General features: G+C 44.1%; 1 protein-coding gene and 1 long non-coding RNA gene across 2 annotated transcripts in view; both read right to left on the bottom strand.

Annotated features, from left to right (window-relative positions):
* CFP (complement factor properdin) overlaps window positions 1-4,289 on the bottom strand; it is a 30,142-nt gene extending 25,853 nt beyond the window's left edge. Inside the window, exon 1 of the mRNA XM_080988478.1 lies at window positions 4,128-4,289. Coding sequence (XP_080844604.1) covers window positions 4,128-4,257 — 130 coding nt within the window. The 5' untranslated portion in view covers window positions 4,258-4,289. The remainder of the gene's footprint in view (window positions 1-4,127) is intronic.
* LOC308467103 overlaps window positions 1-21,793 on the bottom strand; it is a 260,657-nt gene extending 238,864 nt beyond the window's left edge. Inside the window, exon 1 of the long non-coding RNA XR_013981137.1 lies at window positions 21,483-21,793. This is a non-coding gene — a long non-coding RNA (uncharacterized lncRNA). The remainder of the gene's footprint in view (window positions 1-21,482) is intronic.
* Between the last annotated feature and the right edge of the window lie 2,175 nt (window positions 21,794-23,968).

Below are 23,968 nucleotides of genomic sequence, written 5' to 3'. Positions count from 1 at the left end.
CCTCCCATAGCAGCAACTGGTTGCCAGTTTCCTCCGCCTTAGAATAGTATTATATTTAACTAGATAACTTTTTAATTTTTTAATTTTTATAATAAAAAAAGAGAACACATGGTGGCGGATCCAAAGGACCATGTGTCTTCCTCCATGTCACTCGAACTGGTACTAAAAGCCTGAGAACTTGCAGTTGGAGAGGGAAATTGTAGAAGCCCACATAACTGCTTAGGTCGTTGGCTTTTGACTGTTTTCACATACAGTGGTACCTCGGGTTAAGTACTTAATTTGTTCCGGAGTTCTGTGGGACTTGACATCTTTCCGCAGGGCCTGCAAGACAGAGCTGTTCCACCAGGCCTTTGGCCAGGGCACAGCCTGACTCCCTTCCTCGGCAATCTTCACGGAGCTCTGGCCCAATGGTTGCCAGTGGCTTGAATTAATTAATTTTATAATGAATGATTTTAGAGTGTTGTTTGTGCTGTACTTTGTACTGTTTTATTGTTGTTAGCCGCCCTGAGCCCAGCTTCGGCTGGGGAGGGCGGGATATAAATAAAATTTATTATGATTATTATAATTTATTATTCTTAACCTGAAACTGTTCTTAACCTGAAGCACCACTTTACCTAATGGGGCCTCCTGCTGCTGCCGCAGCACAATTTCTGTTCTCATCCTGAAGCAAAGTTCTTAACCTGAAGCACTATTTCTGGGTTAGCGGAGTCTGTAACCTGAAACGTATGTAACCTGAAGCGTATGTAACCCGAGGTACCACTGTACTAATACCACATCCTGTAGAACTCTTTCAGTTATATTTTATCTGCACAATCAGAATGAATTTGAGGAACCAAAATGTTTTTCTGTGCGGCCTGAGCAGGGAACAGCGTTATAGTGATTGCAGTAGCTCGTCTTTGTCCCCCCACCCCTGCCCTGCTCACAGTTGTGAAGAATATTCCTACGTTATGAATGGTCCATGTCACCATTAAGAAAAATAGGTCAGAACAGGCAAATATATATGTGGACAGTCCCTGGAGCAAGTGACTTTTCTTCTTTAAGTTGTCAAAGCTCTTAACTTAGCTCAAGGTTGTCATCTGAACTGGCCAGAGAATCGATCAGAGTCAGTCCAACATTTGGAAAACAAGACTTTAGAACCGTTTTGCCCCAAAATGGCAACTAGATGTTCCATTTTGGCACTGGCAGAGGAGTGCGGGGGGAGTGCGTTGCCCCCGGCAGCACCATCCCGGTGGGGTGCCATCACAGCTCCCCCCTTCCCACGCTGGGCACCACGCCCCCAGGACACATGCCACGCCCCCGGGACGTGCGCCAGCCCCGCCCCCACCTGCTCTCCCCCCCCTCCGGTGCCGAAGCATGAAGCTCCGCCACTGAATTTTGGTGACTGTAACCTTGGTTTAAGGAGCCATTTGGTGCCTAGCTTATAAATCTGAGTTTCTATCACTGCTTATGGACGTCTGCCAAGTGAGGTTAATGCTTCATGCAGCTGCCGGGTCTGCAGACCCTAATGAGGTGAACTGTTTTGCTAGCATGCATCTGGCGAAACTACCAATTGCCCATGACCACTTGTGCCATAGCAAACATCAGGAAGCCACGGGACTCACTTGTGATTTCTCATCGCTTCAGGCCAGAAAAAGTTTCTCTGACTCAACAGCTCCCTGCCGGGAAGCTGTTATTATTTTTACAAAAGCTCTACCAGGAAAGAAACCTGGAAACCCTATGAAGGATGGAGCAATTTTTCAACTACAGTGGTACCTCGGGTTACAGACGCTTCAGGTTACAGACTCCGCTAAGCCAGAAATAGTACCTTGGGTTAAGAACTTTGCTTCAGGATGAGAACAGAAATTGTGCAACGGCGGCAGCGGGAGGCCCCATTAGCTTAAGTGGTACCTCAGGTTAAGAACAGTTTCAGGTTAAGAACGGACCTCCAGAACAAATTAAGTTCTTAACCAGAGGTACCACTGTATGGGTAAAACCTTTGTTGTTTCAGTTGGCCCTTGAGAACCAACAGCTATAATCTTTGCATAGACTATCGCTCACTGGCAGAACAGCTGCCTGGCATGCAAAAGCTCCTTGGTTTGATCCCTGGCATTTGCAAGGAGGAGGTGCCTGAAACCCAGCCTGTTTCTTGACAATACTGGATTGTTAGTCATCCAATACTGGATGACTAAATGGATCAAGAAATGGATCTAAATGGATCTGACTCAGTATTAGGGCAGCTTCCTATGTTCTAGTATTCCTATGTTCTAGTATTCCTTGGTTCATACTGTTTTGCTGCTCTGTTATTGGTGTTCAGAGGTGAGTGGTGCTGCTTATGTAGCCAAAACAGCACTACCCATGCACAAGATGGATGCATGACAAAGCATGAAAAAAGCTTTAGTGGGAAAATAACTATGGGGAAGCCCCGCCCCCAAAAGCCCCATGAAGACTGAGCTGCATTGCCATTAAAGACTAACTGTTGGGTTAAGGGAAAGGATCCATTGCATTGTATTTTGGTTTGGGTATTTTATTCTAATTTTGTGACCTGCTGTTTATATATTGCTGAATAGCAACATATTTATTATTTAAATAAATGCTTCAAGTTATAAAGGGATTGTTCTGCATCAGTCCTCCTGGACAACAAAAGGTCTCTGCTGAAACCACACGAGAATCCAACCCCTTCCAAGGGAAGATTTGGTAAGAAGCGATAAGTAAGTTCTATACCCGTGGGATACTTTGGTCACATAATAGGCAGGTTTCGCACTATTTACGGTACCTTTCACATCTCAGGTTGCATGGAAATGTTTAAGCCAAATCTGTGACTTAAAGGGGCCTGAAAGCTTCCTAAGCACCCCTAGGTAAAGGTAAAGGGACCCCTGACCATTAGGTCCAGTCGTGGACGACTCTGGGGTTGTGGCGCTCATCTCGCTTTATTGACCGAGGGAGCCGGCGTACTGCTTCCGGGTCATGACTAAGCTGCTTCTGGCGAACCAGAGCAGCACACAGAAACGCCGTTTACCTTCCCGCTGGAGCGGTACCTATTTATCTACTTGCACTTTGACGTGCTTTCGAGCTGCTAGGTTGGCAGGAGCAGGGACCGAGCAACGGGAGCTCACCCCGTCGCAGGGATTCGAACCGCCGACCTTCTGATCGGCAAGTCCTAGGCTCTATGGTTGAACCCACAGCGCCACCCACGTCCCCAATCACCCCAGATGCCGCCCAGGTCTGCTACCCTTTTCCCATGGTGAGGGTCCTGGGCTTAGCATCTGCATGACAGGCAAAAATCCAATAGGCAAAGTATTCCCTATCGCATATACTGGGGAAAGGATTGTGTGCACAGAATTCCTGCCTGCTATGCAGCTGGTAAAAAGGCAGGGCAGTGCTGCTGCGGAAATAAAAAGTGGCAACTAAACACAGCCTATGTCCAGGATTGTCACTTAGCTACCAGTACACAAAAGTTAAGGACATCAAGCTTTCCCCAGAATGCAGCTCAGAGGAGTCTGTGCGCATGAGGACATTATTGGCTTAATTTCTGCTTGCTTTGCAGGCACAGGAACAGGCCCTGCCAGAGAATGGTGGCCACTCTCCCTCACTACTAGGGGTGGGTGAATTTGTCAATTTCAATTTCTCTAATTTCTCAGTTTTCTAATCTTGAATTCAGTTCTCCATATTTCCACATCAGTTTGTAATGATTTTTTAAAAAATTCCTCATGAAAATTAATCTTCATGTTGGTCCATATTTCTCCTAATATTTTATTTTTATTCTGAAGCATTTATAAACCAGTTAACACTTCAAAAACCTCCAAGCAGTCACTGTTATAGACATTCAAACAATTTCCCCAAATACACTGATGCATGTTATTTTCACAAATATATGCATTTTTGTGCACAGTTCACCCTGTTATATGCAGCATTGTGCACATTACTTGGCAGGAGAACTGCCCTGCAAAATTTGGAGAATCCCAGATTTCAAAGGATAGTTGCATTTCAATTCACATATTGTTTCAGAGAGTGCAGATTAGGCAGGTCAGCCTTTAAAGGCAAAGTGAAGCAAGACACACACACACACACACACACACACACACACACATACACACACACACACCGCCGGCAATTGATACTCATTACCAAAACATTGCTGTCCCCTTTACCTGCAGGAGCCTCCAGGACCCCAAACCACCAAGACACCACCACCAGGAGCCGGAACTCTTCCCCCCCAGCCATGGCTGCCTCTGGAGCAGAGTGAAAGGAACCGAGAGAGAGAGAGAGAGAAGATGACATGGCCAGCTATTGGGGAAGTTTGGAGCAGGGGAAGTCCCTGGTCAGCCCCTCCTGCAATAGTCCCTTTGAGTGACTCAGCCCTGATAGGTGGGGCAGCACCCTGATCAGATACCTGCAGCCGAAGAGGACGGAGTCCAAGGAGAGCAACAAAGCACTCAGAAGGAGGTGCCTGGATAGCTCCATGTGTTAGAGTGTGGTGCTGATAACGCCAAGGTGGCAGGTTCAAACCCCATGTGAGAGAGCTGCATATTCCTGTATTGCAGGGGGTTAGACTAGATGATCCTTGAAGTGCCTTTCAAATCTGTGAGTCTATGATTCCATGAAGCAAAGACCCCCAGGAGATCTCAAGTTTGCACCAATATAAGTAAGGTGAGAACATATAGACCAGTGGTTTTCAACCAGTGTTCCCTGGGGTGCCTTGAATTATAGTCGGGGTGCTGCGGGCAACACTGGCCCTCTTTCCTCCCCTCTGATGTCCTCTTGCATCTCTGCTTCCCAAAAGCTTGCACAGCTGTTTGTTGCAGCTTCCCTGGCTACAAGCTCCCCAGGCGAAGGGTGCCTCTGGGGCTGGTCAGGGGGTGCTTCCCAGGCCCCTGTGGGGCAGTGGGAGGAGGCACCTCTCTTTGGGGCGGGGGGGGGAGCTCAGAGACCAGGAGTGGCATCAGCAGTTGCTCAGAGGACTCCCAAGGAGAGGAGAGAGGAGGCCGAGGGAACATTCTACACGGGAGGGTGTTCAAAAAGGGGTGAGGGGCTGCTGGCTCTGAGGGCAAGGGGTGACATAACTGAACTCCTGAGGCCCACAGGGGTGCCACAGAAAGAGTGTAGTTGGTCAAGGGAGCCACGGACTCAAAAAGGTTGGAAACCTCTGATATAGGCATATGTACACCGACCAGCCAAGGACACCATTTCCTGCATCATCTGTCCATTCATTATGGACCCTGAGATTCATCATGCCTTAATGAATTCATTAGTCTTTAAGGGGTTGCAAGACTCTTTGTTCTCTGTAGGCAGAGCTGTGGATCAATGCACAAAATCTCAAGCATGAAGGAGGAACCTGTGGCCCCCAAGCCACTATAAACCCTGAAAGCCCCAGCCAACATGAGGAATGGTCAAGAATGGCCACAGGTTCATCACTGCTGATGTAGAGCATAGTCTGTTGGGGAGATGGCAGGAGTCTGTAACATCAGAGCTGGGTATTGTTAAAGGTTTGGGTGGGAGTCAATCTGGAAGATACCCCGGGGTCCCTTCCAAACCTGTGTAGGTGCAGTCTGACTTTACAAGAGGAAACCAGTCAAACCAGTTGGCCTTAGCCTTTCATTTACATTAGAGAGATGTTGCCCTGTTGCCATGGAGACAAATGGGGTAGCTACCACCATCACCACCCATCTAGCTGGAAGCAAGTCACCTTGTAAGGTAGAAGAACACTAGCCAGAGTTACTTACTGTGAGTTTTTGGCTGATGCTGTGAAATATACTCAGAGTCGCAAAGTGATTTCATGCTCTTTATTCAGCTCATAGTGGTGAGGAGGAATGAATGGAAGTCCCCTCAAAGTATCTGCTTTATATACATTATTTACACAATGGGCTGCACATGACTGGCTAATTCTGGAATTCTACTGTAAGCCAATTAGGTTGTGGATTCACTTATATCTGGAGCATGATTGGGTGGTTCCTGCCAACCAATCATACTGCTGCATTGTTCTAGGACCAATCAGACTGCTGCATTCTGAATCCTATTGTTCTAGGACCAATCAGACTGCTGCAGTTTGTTTGTTTTTTTTAAAATAATCTTTATTGCTTTTAAAACTTACAAGAAAAGAAGAAAGAAGAAAATAGGCGAAAGAAAAAGACAAAATAGAGCAGAGAAGAAAAAAAAGAAAGAAAAGAAAAAACAATACAATACAATACAATACAATACAATAAACAATACAAAACACAACCTTAACACACTAAACTAAACAAAGCAAAAGAACAACAATTTAAAAACATATATCATACCATTTCATTACTCTATCTTTCATTCCCTTATTTCATCGACCTCCTCTCACCTCCCTTTTTGTATTCCACTTCTATTACTTGTTTCAGCAATTCCTTTCCATCTTTCTCTATTTTTATCATTATGAATATCTTAACATATTTTGTACCTTATTTTCCATTAATACTGAAATACTTATTTATACCTAACTCCTTATAACATTTCTGCCAAAGCCATAAAATTTCATTCCAACAATTTTCTAACACTCATTAAATTTACAATATTTATATGTATAAACTTTAAACTTTCCCAATCTTCTACCACCATCTCTTCTCCCTGGTCTCGGATTCTGCCAGTCATTTCCGTCCATTCCATATAGTTCATCAACCTGGAGATCTTCTGTCCGAGGCTCTTAAATCTTCTCCAAGTCCCTTCTGCAGTTTTTCTTCATATTCTTTGATGCTGAGGGTGCTGAAGTGCAGGTCTTGGGGGGCCCCCGACCCAACCATGCCCCCATTCCCTCTCGACAGACCAACCAACTCTCCACGGCTAAAACCAGTGTCCATACAATATCTCAAATCATGTTTCAAGGCTCCCCCAGATCCAAAGGCCCCCACAACTCCAATCACCTCCTGACCCAGATTCAAGACCCAAAGGTCAGTAAATCTCTGCATGAAAGAGTCTATCCAACCTTCCTTCTTCAATCCAAACAGGGCTCCAATCTTCAAATTCTGACTTTTTCTATATTCATTCATAAAAGGCCTCCACTTATAGTCCTCAGTTTGCCTCTGTAAAACTGGGGCTTCCACTTGTATTATTTTAGGTTTAACAACACCAACATTCTCCTTCGTCTTCTCCCCAGTTTGTCCTGTCAAAGTAGGTTCCTGTGTCAAATCCTGAACAATTTCTGTATTAATGGTCACTTTTTGTTCCAAATTAGTCACTTTTTGTCCCAAGTTCTCAAGTTTGGTATTCATAGCGTCTGTCTTCTTGTGGAGCTGTTCCAATGAATAGCTTATCTTACATAATACAGTCACTAAGGCTCCTTCTGTCAACATTCCAAGGTCAATCTCTATTTCACACAGTTCTTATCTTGCAACTGGAAAAACCCCAGCTCCACTCTTGTAACTGTTTCAAAAGCTCCCTCTAGAGGGAAACAGTCTCCACTTGTATCAATCCTTTGAAACACAGTTTAAACTATAAAGATAGTTTCTTTTCCTACTTTTTAAACGCAGATGAGTACAATGAAAACAATATATTTCACTTATTGCTAGCTGTCAAAAAAGTCACTCTTTCTGGCAGCCCGTTTCCAGGTTTGGAGCAGTGGTAATTTAGTTTTTCACTCTCTCCTGCAGGCTCACTAGGTCCAAAATTTCCCCCCTCTTCTCCTGCTTCCAAGGGGGGTTTAATAGTTTTAACCGATGGAGATTTAATCCTTTACAAAAATAAACTTTCCAAGGCTTTAACTTGCAACTTCTTTGCTTCAATCTATTTACAAAAAAGGAAGGCGGACTTCCTGTTTAGAACCTTCCCGTTTCGATGCCAAATTAATGAATTTAAGGATCTAATTTTCCGTTCTACTCACGGGTAGTTGTTTAAAATCCAATTGTCCACAGGAAAAAGTCGGCGCTCTCTGGCAACAGCGATGCGGCTTCACTCCGTGAAAGAAGCAGTCAATTCGAAGCACCGCGCCACTCACCCCACTTTGCTCCGGATCCCCAAATCAGGGTTTCCCCGCAAGTAGGGGAGGTGCAAAGGGTGCCAGCCAAATCCCAAGTTCACAGGCTTCTCCCGCCTGTGATTTCAGTGGGTCTCCGCCTTCGCCGTGGCGGTCAGACCCTAATTTCCACGGAGCAAATTCCTCCCGATCGGAGGAACTCCGCCATTGCCTGGAGGCGCCAACCCGGAAGTCCAGACTGCTGCAGTTTGGATCCTATTCAACTCAGTACATAACATGCTGGAAGCTGGAGACAGAGACATGACTTGCACTATACAAACTATATACAGAGCTTAATAGGTCTAAGCATAAATGAATGCTGCACTGCACTGAGTGTCTGCAGCTGCTCTTAGCAGCAACCTTATCTCTACACACGATCTCTAACACTCAGTCTCTCTCTCTCTCTCCCCCCCCCCCCCCACTGACTGACTGACTCGGTGCTGGAGCAGAATAAGTAGAGAGCAGAACACGCCTCCTCCTCTCTGGAGAATCATAGAATCATAGAATCATAGAGTTGGAAGAGACCACAAGGGCCATCGAGTCCAACCCCCTGCCAAGCAGGAGATTCTTGGATATGGGAGGGGTGAAATCTCCTCAGCAGATCCCAATGTAGATCCCTCTGACCCCCACAGCAGCCTTAATTAAAACCACCTCTCTCCATATTTTGTGCCGGGGGATGTTGCTCACTTGGCTACAGAATGTTACTGTATTTGAATTACGAAGTCTGGAAGCAGAGTTGTTATTTCACTTTCAGCTGGCAGAACAGCAGCTGTTAAATTGCCCACAGTCTTAAGTGGTGGCGGCAATAACTATTTCCTTTCCAGTTTCATTTTTGCTCAAGATCACCCCTCTGTTTCCAGCTGCCTTTTTCCTTGAGAAGTAAAATATGCAGGGAAACAGATATCTATGTAAAAGAGGGGATTTTGGAAGGTGTTCCTCATAAGTGCCACAGCACTCAAGGGGTGGGGGAAGTTGCAATGGCCTACAGGTGCATAAATCTTCCATAGCCCCAAGGCTCTGTTGCTGTTTCCCTACTCTGACATCACTGATGTTTGTATAAGGGGGGAAATGAAATCATCTCTGCATTCTTGGAATCTGTCACTGCATTTCAGTCTCAAGGCTGTTTTGTTTTTAAGGCAAAATCTTGTACCGCCATTAGAGCATTTGCATATCTAGCTTGGGCAAACTTTTGCCTAACAGTCCAGACCAGATTTCAAGCTCCTGGCACCAGTTACCAGATCAAGAGAAAATAAATCCAGGACCCAAAGAAAAGTGTGATCATTATGTGTATTTAGCAGGGAGTGGGGTAGGCACTATTTATATTCTCAAAAACTATCTGTGGTAATTATTATTATTATTTTAAGTGACTGTGTTGGAATAGAAAGACACACTGTACATGCTGAGAAACATTTTGCCTTTAAACTCTTCTTTAAAATCCCACTTTGGCAAAATGCATTTTGCATGTCCTCAAAGGCACTTGGCCTGAAGTGGCAGCATTAATATTCATTGTGCCTCCACCTAAGATTCTTGAAAATCTTAGGAAACCTTTATAGGAAGTCTTCTGCCTTCTTTGTTACTTAACCAGGAGGTTTTGTGCTGACTCTGTTTATTGCAGAAGCTTCTGCCATTGCACCCTTATGCTTCCACCCTGCTGATTCTGCCTAGTGTGCTGTTCCTTGCTATGGGATTGTTCAACCAACGAAGATAAGATTACAATTGAAATAAATGATTCCTTTTTGCAAATTCATGATCTCCAGAGTACAAAGACTCAACCAGCCCCAAGTGCTGGGGATAAATATGCAGCAAATAGTTATTTCTGGCAAGAAGTTGCACTAGATGACCTTTGGGACCCCCGTTCCTTTATGCTCTGGTTGTGACACATCCCAAAAGCAACTGGCCGACTGCTGTTGGAAACAGCTTGCTTGTCTGATCCAGGAAAGCAATTACAATTTGCTATTACATTCTTGTTGCAGTGGAAGACCTGGGCCTCAGGACATTGGCAGCTGAGGAGGACAAAGTGAGTTGGCCTGATCTTGGGCCTCTCACATCCACTCCATGTGCAAATATCAGCAAGTGAGGCTGTCTGCAGGATGTGCATGAACATTAATCCCGGCTGATGTCTGCAAATCAAGCTGGTTGTAAACGCAGAGCTGCAGTGGAGTGACCCCTTGGAACAGTGACCATTCTACGGCTGTGACTTAAAGACAGTGAGGTCATTTCCCCATTGCATTTCAAATTGCAAATGCACATCGTTGTGCGCATCAGTATGACTGAATGACTTTCCAAGTCGCCTATTGTCTGTTCACCATATCACTTACATTTTCAAATTGGATTGAAGCTTGTCAGGGGGGAAATACATCAAAATGCAGTATTTCCAAAGAAACCAGGGTAGCTGTGGATTGTGGCCAATATTGTGACCCGTAGTGGGAGAGCACCAGGTGCAGAATAAGCAGCCAAAGGGGCAAAAGCCCCTGTTCCTGGGGTGACCCAAGAGCCAAGAATCACTGCCAGGGATGGAAAGATAGGGGGAAAAGATTATTTAAGGTTTATGTGAGAAAGGCACAGATGTGCTAGCATACACCAAAATTCTGCGCACCATAAAGAGGCATGAAGTTCATATTTATATTATTGTTCTACCACGTTTCATGTGAACACAACCTATTATGAATACACATTGGCTGCTTGAGGTGTGATCAGCACATGTGCACATTTTCATTGGTTAATAAAAACATGCTCCTATCTGCATAAGCATTACCATGGCAACAGGCAACTTCAATCAAAGCTGCATTTTTTAGCTTGGCCTACTGTCCATACCAGCTAGGTATGAACTTCTACTTTGATTTAATACTGCCTTTGAGTTACTGTTTCTCTTTACTTGAAGCCTCCTGGTCTTGGTCTGAAGGTCAGCTCATCCCCGCTGCTGTGTGCCAAGTGATAACGAAGCAAAGGGTCCAAAGACAGAAAATGTCGTTTCTATTCACAGATGGGAGTGCGGAGAGAAAAGGCAAAGCTGCAGTTTAAGCAACATGGGGAGAAGACGGCTTATCCACTTGGACCTCCCCACTCCATCACCTGGGCTGCCAATCAGCTACCAGGCCGGGTTCAAAGACTTATTGTTAACTCTGGGAACACACAAGGACCAGCTTCCCTGAAATACCACCTTCCCTTGTACAGACCTGTGAGATTTCATTGAGTGGGACTCAGCTAACCAACACCATCCTTGTGTAAAGACTTCTTGCTTGCACATAGAGACTTTCCCCATCTCCCCCCCACTTTTGGCTTCTTTGGGGGGGGGGTCAGAGGAACCCCCAAACAGCACACAAGTTAGGAGAGGGGGGTTGTTCAGTCCAGCAAGCCGAAATGCATGCCCTGATGGAACAATCATTTGGGGAAATTCTACTCCTGGCACAGAGCCCTGTACCATTCTCTGCCATTGTCCCTGTATTACAGAATGGCCTCGTTTCTGCCTTACATGATGCTGCAACCATCAGCTGCTTCATACTTACCTGTATCTTTTAGCCCAGGCTTTGACCCATAATTTCAGATCGTATCTTATGCATTTGAATTCCCCAAATCCCTGTTGTAATGATTTTATAGGTTTTTACATTACTGTATTTTAATGAGTCCCTTCCCCTCCAATAGTGTACACCACTGAGAGATTTTCAAAATTGTAAGCAAAATTGTAACTGGCCTGTTATATTGCCAAACCAGTCTTCAAGGCTCGGTTTCTCTAATAACCAGCCCATGTACATTGAGATCTTCCTCAAAGGCACCTTTCTCAGTGGTGTTGCCCAGTTTATTGAATGCTCTCTCCAGGGAGGCATGGCTGGTACCTACTTTGTTCTGGTGGTTACATTTTAGTACATTTTAGCAAATGTCTTTAAGTTTAAACAGCATGTATAATGGGTTGTTTTCAATTGTTATTGCTGTGTTATAGTTTATTGGGCATTTTGTGGTCTGTGGTTTGTTAGATGCTCCAGGAACATTGAGAAATGTTCAAATATTATAATTGCTGTTGTTTGTTTTATTGATAATAGTATTAATAATTAGTCTTCATTCATTCATTTATTCTTAAGAGCTGATAACAACGAGCACTGTTTATTAATATTTGGGCAAAAAAGGGGTTAAAATGTCACCACACGGCATTTGGAAAAGAGGTTTTTCTTTTCTGTCTTGCACAATGGCTTCTGGGAACAACTTTGATAATGATCTAAATTAAGAGGCAAGAGCTGAGGCTGAAACTGCAGCTGGAAATTTAACTTCTTCTTAAGAACTGAAAGGGGATTGGAAGAGCTATTCAAGTCAAGGAAATAAGACACATTATTGGAAGAATGAGGAAGCTAGCAAAGACCAAAAGAGAGGGGGGCGGGGAGAAAAATCTCCTTGGCAGATAAATCTCTGCTCTGCAAAAAGAAAGAGATGGGACCTCTTCATAGCTCAAACAAAGCAGTGAATGGTAAAAAGCAGCTTTGGGGGCTGGTACCCCCACAGAACTGCAGCAGTAAAGAGATGCTTTGCACACCAAGGAGATGAGGGCTGCTCCTTCCTAATGTCTGCAGCTCAAGCTGCTGCCAAAGATGTGGGGAGCAATTACAACATATTTATTTGCTGGCCGCTCCTACCTGGAGAGCACACTTTTAAGGCCAGGCTGTTGGACTCACAACTTTCATCAGCCTCAGCCGGCCTGATCAATGGTCAGAGATGATGAGAGATGGCATTCAAAACCATGCGGCATGCTCCTGACATGGTGGTTTTCAGCAGCAAGCTGGCAGTCAGTAAATCGCCCCACTCCTAGGGGCAACGGGTGCTTTGGCCCCTGCAATAAAATATTTGAGGGTCCCGGGCCCCCACAGAGTTGATGAGCATAGCTATTCAAATGGTGTGCATGCACAGTGCCATTAGTGAGCATTCCCAGGTGTGTGCAGAAACAGGCCTGTATGGCATAGAAGACCCTGAAAGGCTTATTCTGCTGATTGCTGCAAATCAAGCTGCTGTTTAATGACACAGCAGCAAGGGCAGGACAAGAAGTTGACGATCCTACTTGAGCCACTGCAAACCATGAAATCCCAGTGCAGTCCTTTCCCCCTTCCTTGGGATAATGATCACATACACACACTATGTTTGAAGCACTTCCTTACACCTGCCTTAAATATACCAGCATTCCGGTTCCATTGGGTAAACTCTGGGTTCTAGTCTTCCCACCATCCATTTTTCCACACTGTGTCCTCTGTAAAGTCAGACAGCTATGAAGCAACTCTGTGAATGAGGCAGGCCATTTCCAGACTCCCATTATTTTCAGGTGGAATTCAAGCACATACTAGCTAATTCAGGTTGTGCAATTACAGCAGATTTGGAGATCTTGCACAACAAACTTGCTCTCCCCCTCCCCCCTTTATTATTTTTTTCTTTTTGTAATAAAGAACGTGATAGGGAAATGAATGCTCAATAAACGCTCCTCGTAATCTAAGCTCCAGGAAATTTTTGTGCAAACAAATCAGGATTAATGCTTGATAACCAGTTCACCTGAAAGTGACGCCAGTTGGTTTCTGAAATGGTAGAGTAGAGCATATAGCTTCAGTCTTAACTGATATGAGGATATGATACCACCTGAGGTATTCTTATCGAACCAGACGTGGTGGGCCCCTATTTTAGCATCTCTCTTCACCACTATTAATGCTACTCTTAAGATTCCACCTAATTGGAAACAGAGCATAGTCATCCCAATACATAAAAAGGGGGACCCACAAGATCCGCGTAACTATCGACCTATCAGCCTGCTGGACATATCATACAAGGTCTACTCTAGATTCTTGCTAGAGAAATTAATCGAGTGGGCAGAAGAAACAAAGCTATTCCACCCGGAACAGGCTGGCTTCCGTAAAGGTCACAGCACATCTGGCCAATGTCTTGTTCTATTTACCCTGATTGATAAATACCTAAACAGGTTCAACTGCAAACTACACGCGGCTTTTGTGGACCTGACCTCCGCCTTTGACTCCATCCCCAGAGATAGGCTATGGCAGAAGCTTAGTTACACTAACATAGATAAGAGACTCCTCCACCTTCTTATGGAAATTCATAATGACATATCGGCCAGAGTAAAATTCGGCCCTCTGGGAGCTCTATCTGATCCTTTCCCTCTGAATAAAGGGGTCAAACAGGGCTGCCTCTTGGCCCCTTTTCTATTCAATTTCTACATCAATGACATCGTTACAACCATGAAGGCCCTAAATCAATCTGCCCCCTCTTTACAACAGCTCAAGATCCCCATATTACTCTATGCGGACGACATGGTGATACTGTCTTTAACCAAGCAGGGCTTAAACAACATGCTCAGAGGGCTCATGACATATTGTGACACCAACTCCCTCAAAATCAATTTCGCCAAAACCAAAATTCTTACTTTTGGCATGAAAACTCGGAAGCCTTTCTGGAATTTTGAGGGCCACTCTATTGAATATTGTTCAGCATTCAAGTATTTGGGTATCACTTTTCAGCATGGGCTTAGCTGGTCAGCTCACCTAAATATGACCATCCTGGCTGCCCGTAGAACCATCAAAGCTTTGGAGAAATTCTTCTATGCAAAAGGCGGCCAGTTGGTTCCACCAATCAGAAAAGCATTTATCAGCAAAGTCCTCCCGATGTTACTGTATGGGGTTGAAATCTGGGGGTGGAATTTAAAAACACTTCAACGGCTGGAGATTCTGCAAAACTCTTTTGCACGAAAGATACTGGGCCTCCCCAAGGGCTCAGTTGCTGCACAGTTAAGAACAGAACTGGGCCTCCCCTCCATTGTTGCGAGAGCCCACATTAGAATCATTAGTTTTTATTGTAAATTAATCAATGCCCCAGGTTCCCTACTAGCTAGGCAAGCCTTTTTAACTTGTTCTCATACCAACAAATGGTCCAAGGCCATGGAGACTATTACTGCACGCTACTCCCTCCCAGATCTTGACACGCTGTCATCTTGGGACCAACATAAAATCCGGGCCTGGATTCTTACAAGAGACGAGGCCATGGACCGGGCACAGTCCACTACCGCTCGCCTCTCCATGTGGCTCCCTAAAGTGAAAGTGGTAAGATCACTTGCCAACTACTTGATAGACCTGACGGAGCCCAATTTGAGAAGAGCGTTTACTATGGCCCGTTTCCATTCTATACCCACGGCCTTCCTGCAGGGGATTTACTCTAAGACCCCTATTACTCAGCGTTTATGTCCATGCACAATGAATGAAGTAGAGGACTTCATACATTTCTTTTTCTACTGCCCTATTTATGAGCCAATAAGACCTAAGCTCCTCCTCTTGATCCCGTCCACCATTACATCTAAGGAAGACTGTTTGAAATCGCTTCTTGTGGACGCAAATCCCCAAATTTCACGTGGGGTGGCAATCTTTATAGTGCAGGCTCTGAAACTCAGGGCTACTCTGACTGGGTAGTGAGTCCTAGACCTGGACCTGTTTTAATTCTTTTTATTACTTTTTCAACCCAATGTGCCGAGCCTATTTTGGGGCCATTTTATGTTTTATATACATCCGCATTTTAGATTCTTGGCGCTGGCAACTAAATCTTTACATTATTGTCTTAGGGTAATTTAAATGTCATTACGCCAGTAATATCGCTTTGAATTTTGTTTGGTTGCTTGTCTCTAGTATTTTTGTCTTATTTTGCTATGGCTGTATGCTAATGCAATAAAGGTTTTATTATTATTATTATTATTATTATTATTATTATTATTATAACTGATATTTTGAATGCTCCATGCAAGTTGAAAAAGAAGTGCAGGAAAGAGCTTTTCACCTTGGTGTGCCAAGCTGGCTGGCTGGCTGGCTTGCAGAGAGTTGATGTGGCTTTGTGATGAAGGGAATAATTAATAAAAGGTGATTTACCCCACCTACTGTACCTCCTGACACGGTACAGTCCAGTTACCATCTCATAACCCTGTCTGTTTTATGAGTCACCCTGGCTTTTGTGGCTGCAGAAGTCTGGCAAAAGGGTGACCATCAGAGCCACTCAAAGAACGGGACCGTGTTTCATTCCATTTTCCCAACTAGTGTGCGTTTTGCTTTGTTTTACACTACAGCCCTTCACTCTGCTGAATCATTACTGTTCTGCAATTGCTGAGAAGCAGAATCATAGAATCATAGAATCATAGAGTTGGAAGAGACCACAAGGGCCATCGAGTCCAACCCCCTGCCAAGCAGGAAACACCATCAGAGCACTCCTGACATATGGTTGTCAAGCCTCTGCTTAAAGACCTCCAAAGAAGGAGACTCCACCACACTCCTTGGCAGCAAATTCCACTGTCGAACAGCTCTTACTGTCAGGAAGTTCTTCCTAATGTTTAGGTGGAATCTTCTTTCTTGTGGTTTGGATCCATTGCTCCGTGTCCGCTTCTCTGGAGCAGCAGAAAACAACCTTTCTCCCTCCTCTATGTGACATCCTTTTATATATTTGAACATGGCTATCATATCACCCCTTAACCTCCTCTTCTCCAGGCTAAACATGCCCAGCTCCCTTAGCCGTTCCTCATAAGGCATCGTTTCCAGGCCTTTGACTATTTTGGTTGCCCTCCTCTGGACACGTTCCAGTTTGTCAGTGTCCTTCTTGAACTGTGGTGCCCAGAACTGGACACAGTACTCCAGGTGAGGTCTGACCAGAGCAGAATACAGTGGCACTATTACTTCCCTTGATCTATACTCCTATTGATGCAGCCCAGAATTACATTGGCTTTTTTAGCTGCCGCATCACACTGTTGGCTCATGTCAAGTTTGTGGTCAACCAAGACTCCTAGATCCTTTTCACATGTACTGCTCTCAAGCCAGGTGTCACCCATCTTGTATTTGTGCCTCTCATTTTTTTTGCCCAAGTGCAATACTTTACATTTCTCCCTGTTAAAATTCATCTTGTTTGTTTTGGCCCAGTTCTCTAATCTGTCAAGGTCATTTTGAAGTGTGATCCTGTCCTCTGGGGTGTTAGCCACCCCTCCCAGTTTGGTGTCATCTGCAAATTTGATCAGGATGCCCTTGAGTCCATCATCCAAGTCGTTGATAAAGATGTTGAATAAGACCGGGCCCAAGACAGAACCCTGTGGCACCCCACTAGTCACTCTTCTCCAGGATGAAGAGGAACCATTGATGAGCACCCTTTGGGTTCGGTCAGCCAGCCAGTTACAAATCCACTGAGTGGTAGCATAGTCAAGACCTCATTTTAACCAGCTTCTTTACAAGAATATCATGGGGCACCTTGTCAAATGCCTTGCTGAAATCAAGGTAGGCTACATCCACTGTGTTCCCTTCATCTACCAGGCTTGTAATTCTGTCAAAAAACGAGATCAGGTTAGTCTGACATGACTTATTTTTCAGAAATCCATGCTGACTATTGGTGATCACAGCATTCCTTTCTAGGTGCTCACAGACTGTTTGCTTAATGATCTGCTCCAGAATCTTCCCTGGTATTGATGTCAGACTGACTGGGCGGTAATTATTTGGGTCCTCTCTTTTCCCCTTTTTGAAAATAGGGACAACATTTGCCCTCCTCCAGTCTGCCGGGACTTCGCCTGTTCTCCAGGAATTCTCAAAGATGACTGCCAGTGGTTCTGAGATCACATCTGCCAGTTCTTTTAATACTCTTGGATGCAGTTCATCTGGCCCTGGAGACTTGAATACATCTAAACTAGCCAAGTATTCTTGTACTATCTCCTTAGTTATTCTGGGCTGTGTTTCCTCTGCTGAATCATTTGCTCCAAATTCTTCAGGTCGGGCATTGTTTTCTTTATCAGAGAAGACTGAGGCAAAGAAGGCATTGAGGAGTTCAGCCCTTTCTGTGTCCCCTGTTTGCATTTCACCATCTTCTCCTCTGAGTTACCCCACTGTTTCTTTGTTCTTCCTTTTGCTACGAACATACCCATAAAAGCCTTTTTTGTTGCTTTTAACCTCTCTAGCAAGCCTGAGTTCATTCTGTGCTTTAGCTTTTCTGACTTTGTGTCTACACATGCTGGCTATTTGTTTGAATTCCTCTTTGGTGGTTTCCCCCCTTTTCCATTTTTTGTACACATCCTTTTTTAATCTTAACTCAGTTAAAAGTTCTTTAGATAGCCACCCTGGCTTCTTTAGGCACCTTCCATGTTTCCGTCTCATTGGTATTGCCTGAAGTTGTGCTTTTACTATCTCCCTCTTAACAAACTCCCAGCCATCATGAACTCCCTTTCCTTTTAGTATTACTGTCCATGGGATCTCACCCAGCACACTCCCTAAGTTTTATGAAGTCGGCTTTCTTAAAGTCAAGAAATTGAGTCCTAGTATGCTTGGCTGCTCCTTTCCGCTGTATAGTAAACTTCAGAAGAGCATGATCACTCGCGCCTTCCACTTCTACCCCACTAACCAGGTCATCAACATTGGTTAGGACCAGATCTAAAATGGCTGTTCCTCTTGTTGCTTCTCCCACTTTCTGGACAATGAAGTTGTCTGCAAGGCCAGTGAGAAATCTGCTTGACCTTATGCTCTTGGCTGAGTTTGACATCCAACAAATATCCGGGTAATTGAAGTCCCCCATTACTACTATCTCCCTTCCTTTGCGCATTAGTGTACAGACATTGAAGTCCATTAATCATTCCCCCATGTCTCTTATTTAAGGATTTTTTCCTCCCACCACTAGGTCTGCATGCTGTTTGCTCCATTTGGTCTATGACATTTGGATGATCATCTTCATCAATTGATAGACTCCTACCTTCAGGAGCACTGTCTCCCTCCCCCACATTAGTCAGTTTAAAGCCCTCCTGATGAGGTTTCTGAGATTTTTGGCAAAAACATTCCTCCCAACCATTGTGAGGTGCAGCCCATCGCTTGCCAGAAGTCCATCTTCAAGAAACTGCAGTCCGTGATCTAAGAATCCAAACCGTTCCTGTTTACACCATTTGCGAAGCCAGCTGTTCACTTCCACTATTTTTCCCTCTCTCCCTGGGCCACGTCGTTCAACTGGGAGGACAGATGAGATGACAATTTGTGCATTTAATTGCTTCAATTTCCTGCCGAGAGCTTCGTAGTCTCTTTTGATCTTCTGGAGGCTATTGCTTGCAGTGTCATTGGTTCCCACATGAACCAAGAGGAAGGGGTATTTGTCAGTGGGTTTTATGATTCCTTGCAGTCGTCCAGTTACATCTTGGATCTTAGCCCCGGGGAGGCAGCACACTTCCCGAGACATCTTGTCAGGCCCACAGATCACTGCTTCTGTTCCCCTCAGTAGGGAATCCCCTATCACCACTACACGCCTCCTCTTAGGTTTGGTCGGGGTTCTTCCATGAGCTGTCTGTTCCAAGGTCGCCTGCACATTCCCTGAGGACTGACTTTGCTGCTCGTCTTCATATATCTGATCGACTGTAATGAGGGAGAGATCCTCAAATGGAGTCTGCTCTTCGTCTTCCATGCTAGGGGAGAGGACTTCAAAGCGATTGTGTATCTCTAAACAATCAGAGGGAACCCTGGGCCTCCTACTTCTTTGAGTCACGTTTCTCCATATATCTGGCTCCTGTGTTGGTGAACTAGCCTCCTTCTCAGGGGAGTCCCCTGTCTCCTCCTTGGTGGAGACGGTGTGCTCTGTTGCTTCCAAGAAGAGCTCCAGCTCTCTAATTCTTTGGAGTGTAGCTACACGTTCCTCCAGTTGCTGGACTTTGTCTTTTAAGAGGGCAATCAACATGCAATTGCTGCAGGTAAAGCTGCCTGCAACCTTTGGCAAGATGGCAAACATTGCGCAGGAACCGCAGGCGACTGCAGCTGTTCCCTCCCCCTCCATCTTGAGAACGAGTCGTTGGGGGTGGCTACAGCGGTCCTCCATCATAAAAAGCGTGAAGACAGGACAAATAACTCCCCCCACAAAAAGACCTAGGTCTCCCCCAACAAACGTTTGAGACTAGTTCCCCTAAATCTAAAAGATGGATGAAACCGCTGCCCTGCAAGCTCTGATAAGCTCCTCCCACAGCTAATCACCTGCCTCAACAGAAACCCTGCCCCCTCTGACCTTTGCACAGGGAGAGCAGCTAATCAGCCACAAAGAAACATACACACAAGAAAACCGTGGTTTTCTTAGCTGTGGTTTTTCATAGCTGTGGTTCTGAAGGGCATTATATTCCAATTAAAATCCTGCAGTGCTCATCCTGACAGGAAGAGGCTGCTTGTCAGCTTTTGTTACTTTATTGTCTTTTTGTGAACACAGTTCCATTGTAGGGGCACCTCCAGACTGTTACTATTGGGGGGGATCCCAATCTCATACTGAAAAAATCAAGGTGTGCAGTTGTTGTTAATTGGCAGCTCTGTTGCAAGAAAGCCACTTCACCAAAGTAATCAGACTTGTCGCAAGAAGGAAAGCACCAGGAAAAAGCACCTGCAAGTGTGGGTGAAATATACTCGGAGTCGCATAGTGATTTCATGCTCTTTATTGCAGCTCGTAAAACAGTGAATGAATTTCCCCCCAAACCTCTGGCTTTATATACATTATTTACACAATGGGTCTTTTCTGACTGGCTGATTCTGCTTCCCTCCTGGAGCCTCCAGTTGTTGCATTCTAGGATCCTACCTGCCTAATAGACTGATTAACTTCCTCTAGGGGCCTGATGGTCTGCTCCTGCAGGCCAATCAGGTTGTTGCATTCTAGGATCCTACCTGCCTATTGTTCTAGGATCCAAGCTCAGTACATAACAGTGGGGTAACAGTTTCTTTGACGCAAGAGTCATCTATTCTCCCTGCAAACAGATTGGAGTGAATGCTCTTTAAATAGCCAACTGCTTTCTAATCTCCCTGCAAACAAATCAGGATGAATGCTCAGTAAACAGTCACTCTGGAGCCTGGAAGCAAGAGGTTGAATTCAGTAGAACTTACTGCTGGACAGACATGGTAAATATTGTGCTGTCAAGTAAGAGGGGTTGTTTTTGCAAATACTGTAAGGTAGTGAACAAATACACACACACATTCATTAAATGTATTTAGGGAAGTGACTATGACTCTGAGGCTATGCTTAAATTATGTGTGATAGGAATTTTATGGTTTTAGATATATGGCAACGTTCATAACCACACGTACATAGATCAGCACAGGAAAGCCAACCTGGAACCGTTTTGATTCCTAAACTGAGCAAATGTTTCTCTGCATGGTAAAAATGGAAAAGCCTCCCCATTGTCTCTTCCTTCACAAATCCTGTCTTAATCTGTGTTTGAATAAGGGTGTGAGCCTTATCATTACAAAAGACTGCCAAGGCTCCCCAAGAAATCCAATCAAGTAACCTGCCAGACAGGAAATAAACAAAGCGACAGGAGAAAACAACATGCAAATGTTCTGTTTTAGACCGCCTTATCTGAGGGGTGGTCTTAGGTTACACCCCTTCTGTGATGAATGCATAATGTTTCTGGGGGTGGTCTTGATCTAGAGGATGGGAATTTCAAAAGTCTTTATAAGCCCTTGCATAGCATTTTTGGGGGTCCTCTTCCTCTCCTGCGTGTGAGGGGAGTACCCTGTTGCAACAGATCAATAAAGATCAAGCTTACTAGCTGCTTTGCTTCTCAGTATTCTCTGGTTGGCCTCTGTTATTTTCTCCTACCAATAGGGAACCTATGTAAGGACTCTATATGGGCTCTTGGATACCCCATAAGGGAAAAGGGCATATTTTTATTTACAACAGATAGCAACCACGCACGAAGGGACTTTTGGTTACCCGGATTCTGGAAGCGAGGAAGGACTGGTTATCCAGCGCGCACCAGGCAGTTTGCCAGGAGGAATAGCCAGTCTTCCATCGATCCCAGGGTCTGGAAATAACTGGAGGTTCAGCGGGGCTAACCAGACGAAGCAACGCTTGATCAGGACGGCCTTAAACAACCAGTCAAGAGATCGTGGGATCACCAGGAACAGCGCATGCCCATTTTTTCAGTCCAGTAGTAATCTGTGTGGTTTTGATAATATCTTTGTATTATTTAATAATAATTTTTTTCTAAATCTGATGTCTTTGTGTCAAGTCTGTTTTCATCTGACTGGTAATCTAATTTTTTGCTTTATTTTTTATTTTTTAACCTTTGTTGTATTTTTTACAGTTCTCTTTCTATACATGTGGAGTAATTTTTTATTTAATAATATGAAAAAACAACAACAACAAAAAACTAAGTGAAGGAAAGCAAACAAACTTAGCAGATAATAACAGTAATTATATGAAAATGTGATAATAATATTAAAATGAGTAAAATGCTTAACGTGCTAAGATAACTCAAGGAGATTGGGGGGGGGGGGGCCTTTTGCCCCTTCCATTTCTAACTCTGTCTTTTAAGTCCCTAAAAAACCCTGCCCCCTTACAGGATGTCACTTCTACAGATGTGTTACTACAGACCTATGATGAAAAAGCTTCGCCACCACCTGCAGCAACAACAGACACCAAAGTTTTCAAAGTGCCCACAGCTATCTCTTTCAAAGGATATAGACTGACGGGGGAGTGGGGCTGGCAAAGGGGGGAGGAGTTGAATTGCAAGGACATTTTCTCACTTTTGAACTTTAAGACTGTGCTCCAGAATTGAGAAGATCACAATTGTCTCAAGATATGCAACTGATATTTAATTAGATTTCTTTGTATTATGTGTTATTACGTAGGAATGTTGAAATGTGTCTGACAGTGTGTTATTTCCACAAAAGGGGGGGGTATTTTTGTGTGTAATTGTTTTTATGTTTAATGTCTTATTGCTTACACACCGATGGAGAATTCTCATGCATTTTATACTTTCTAATAGCTCGCGCTATTGCGTAGTCCAATGTTTAGATTGTCCCACCTGGCACTATGCCAACTTCCCTACCCATTTTAAAAATGTGCTAAAACTCACTTTACCAAGGAGAAGCTTCTAAGATACATGAAGGTGGATATGCTTTGGTTTAGCAGGAATGATCCCTTATAGACTTAAATTGACTTATTTGGACAAGTGCCCTTTTTAAGAATGGTTTTCTTTTAACAGATTGGTTTGAAGAGTTGAGAACCATTGGGGCAAGATAAATTCAAATTGGACTCAGTTTGAATTGGGCAAGTGTATCCAGGCTGCAATTAGCTTTTTGGTCCTTTAAGTGCAAGTGAGCAACTTCCCATGAGTGCAAGACCACAGCCTATAATAAAATCCCATAGAAAGGCCAAGGCAAAGACATCTCTCTCATGAGATGTCCAAACCTGTGCCAGCTATGGTGAATGCCAGGCGACATGGTTAAATGAAAGCCCCGAGGGGATTCAAAAGACAGGATGTGTTGCTGTAGCGCTATGCCGGTGTGAGACCACAGAAGAGCTAGCTTGACACCTGAGAAACACACAAAAATGGCCAAGGACAAAACACCAACTGCATTTTTCTTTTTTTTTCTTTTTTTAAAAATGATATTTATTAAAGTTTCAAAGAATACAAGAATTACACAATACAAAAAATAAAAATACAAGAAAATACAAAATACAGAAAAAAGAATAAATTTTTTAAGATATAACAAAGAAATGAAAAATAAAAAGAAACATACAAAATAAAAACAGTTAAAAACACGTTAATTTTCCATAGCATATCTTCCTTACACTTATTTCCCCGGACCTCCTCGTACCTCCCTTTTTTGTATTCCAGTTCAGTTTGTTAGTTCAGCAAATCCTTACCATTAAGCTTTTACCCATTTGTAAACCTTTTTTCGTATCTCTTAAAGCATTACAGCTGGAAACCACTTAGTTTCTATCCAACATCCTTCTAAGATTCCTTAATTTTACTATATTTCTGTAAATAGTCTTTAAATTTCTTCCAGTCTTCTTTCACCGACTCTTCTCCCTGGTCTCGGATTCTGCCAGTCATTTCTGCCAATTCCATGTAGTCAATCACCTTCATCTGCCATTCTTCCAGAGTGGGTAGATCTTGTGTCTTCCAATACTTTGCAAAAAGAATTCTTGCTGCTGTTGTAGCATACATAAAAAAAGTTCTGTCCTTCTTTGGCACCAATTGGCCGACAATGCCAAGGAGAAAGGCCTCTGGTTTCTTCAGAA

The sequence above is a fragment of the Podarcis pityusensis genome (assembly GCF_964106645.2).
Source record: "Podarcis pityusensis genome assembly, chromosome: 17".
In the NCBI taxonomy this organism is placed as follows: Eukaryota; Metazoa; Chordata; class Lepidosauria; order Squamata; family Lacertidae; genus Podarcis; species Podarcis pityusensis.
The sequence above is the reverse complement of the archived record's forward strand: the minus strand, read 5'-3'. Positions and strand labels throughout refer to the sequence as shown.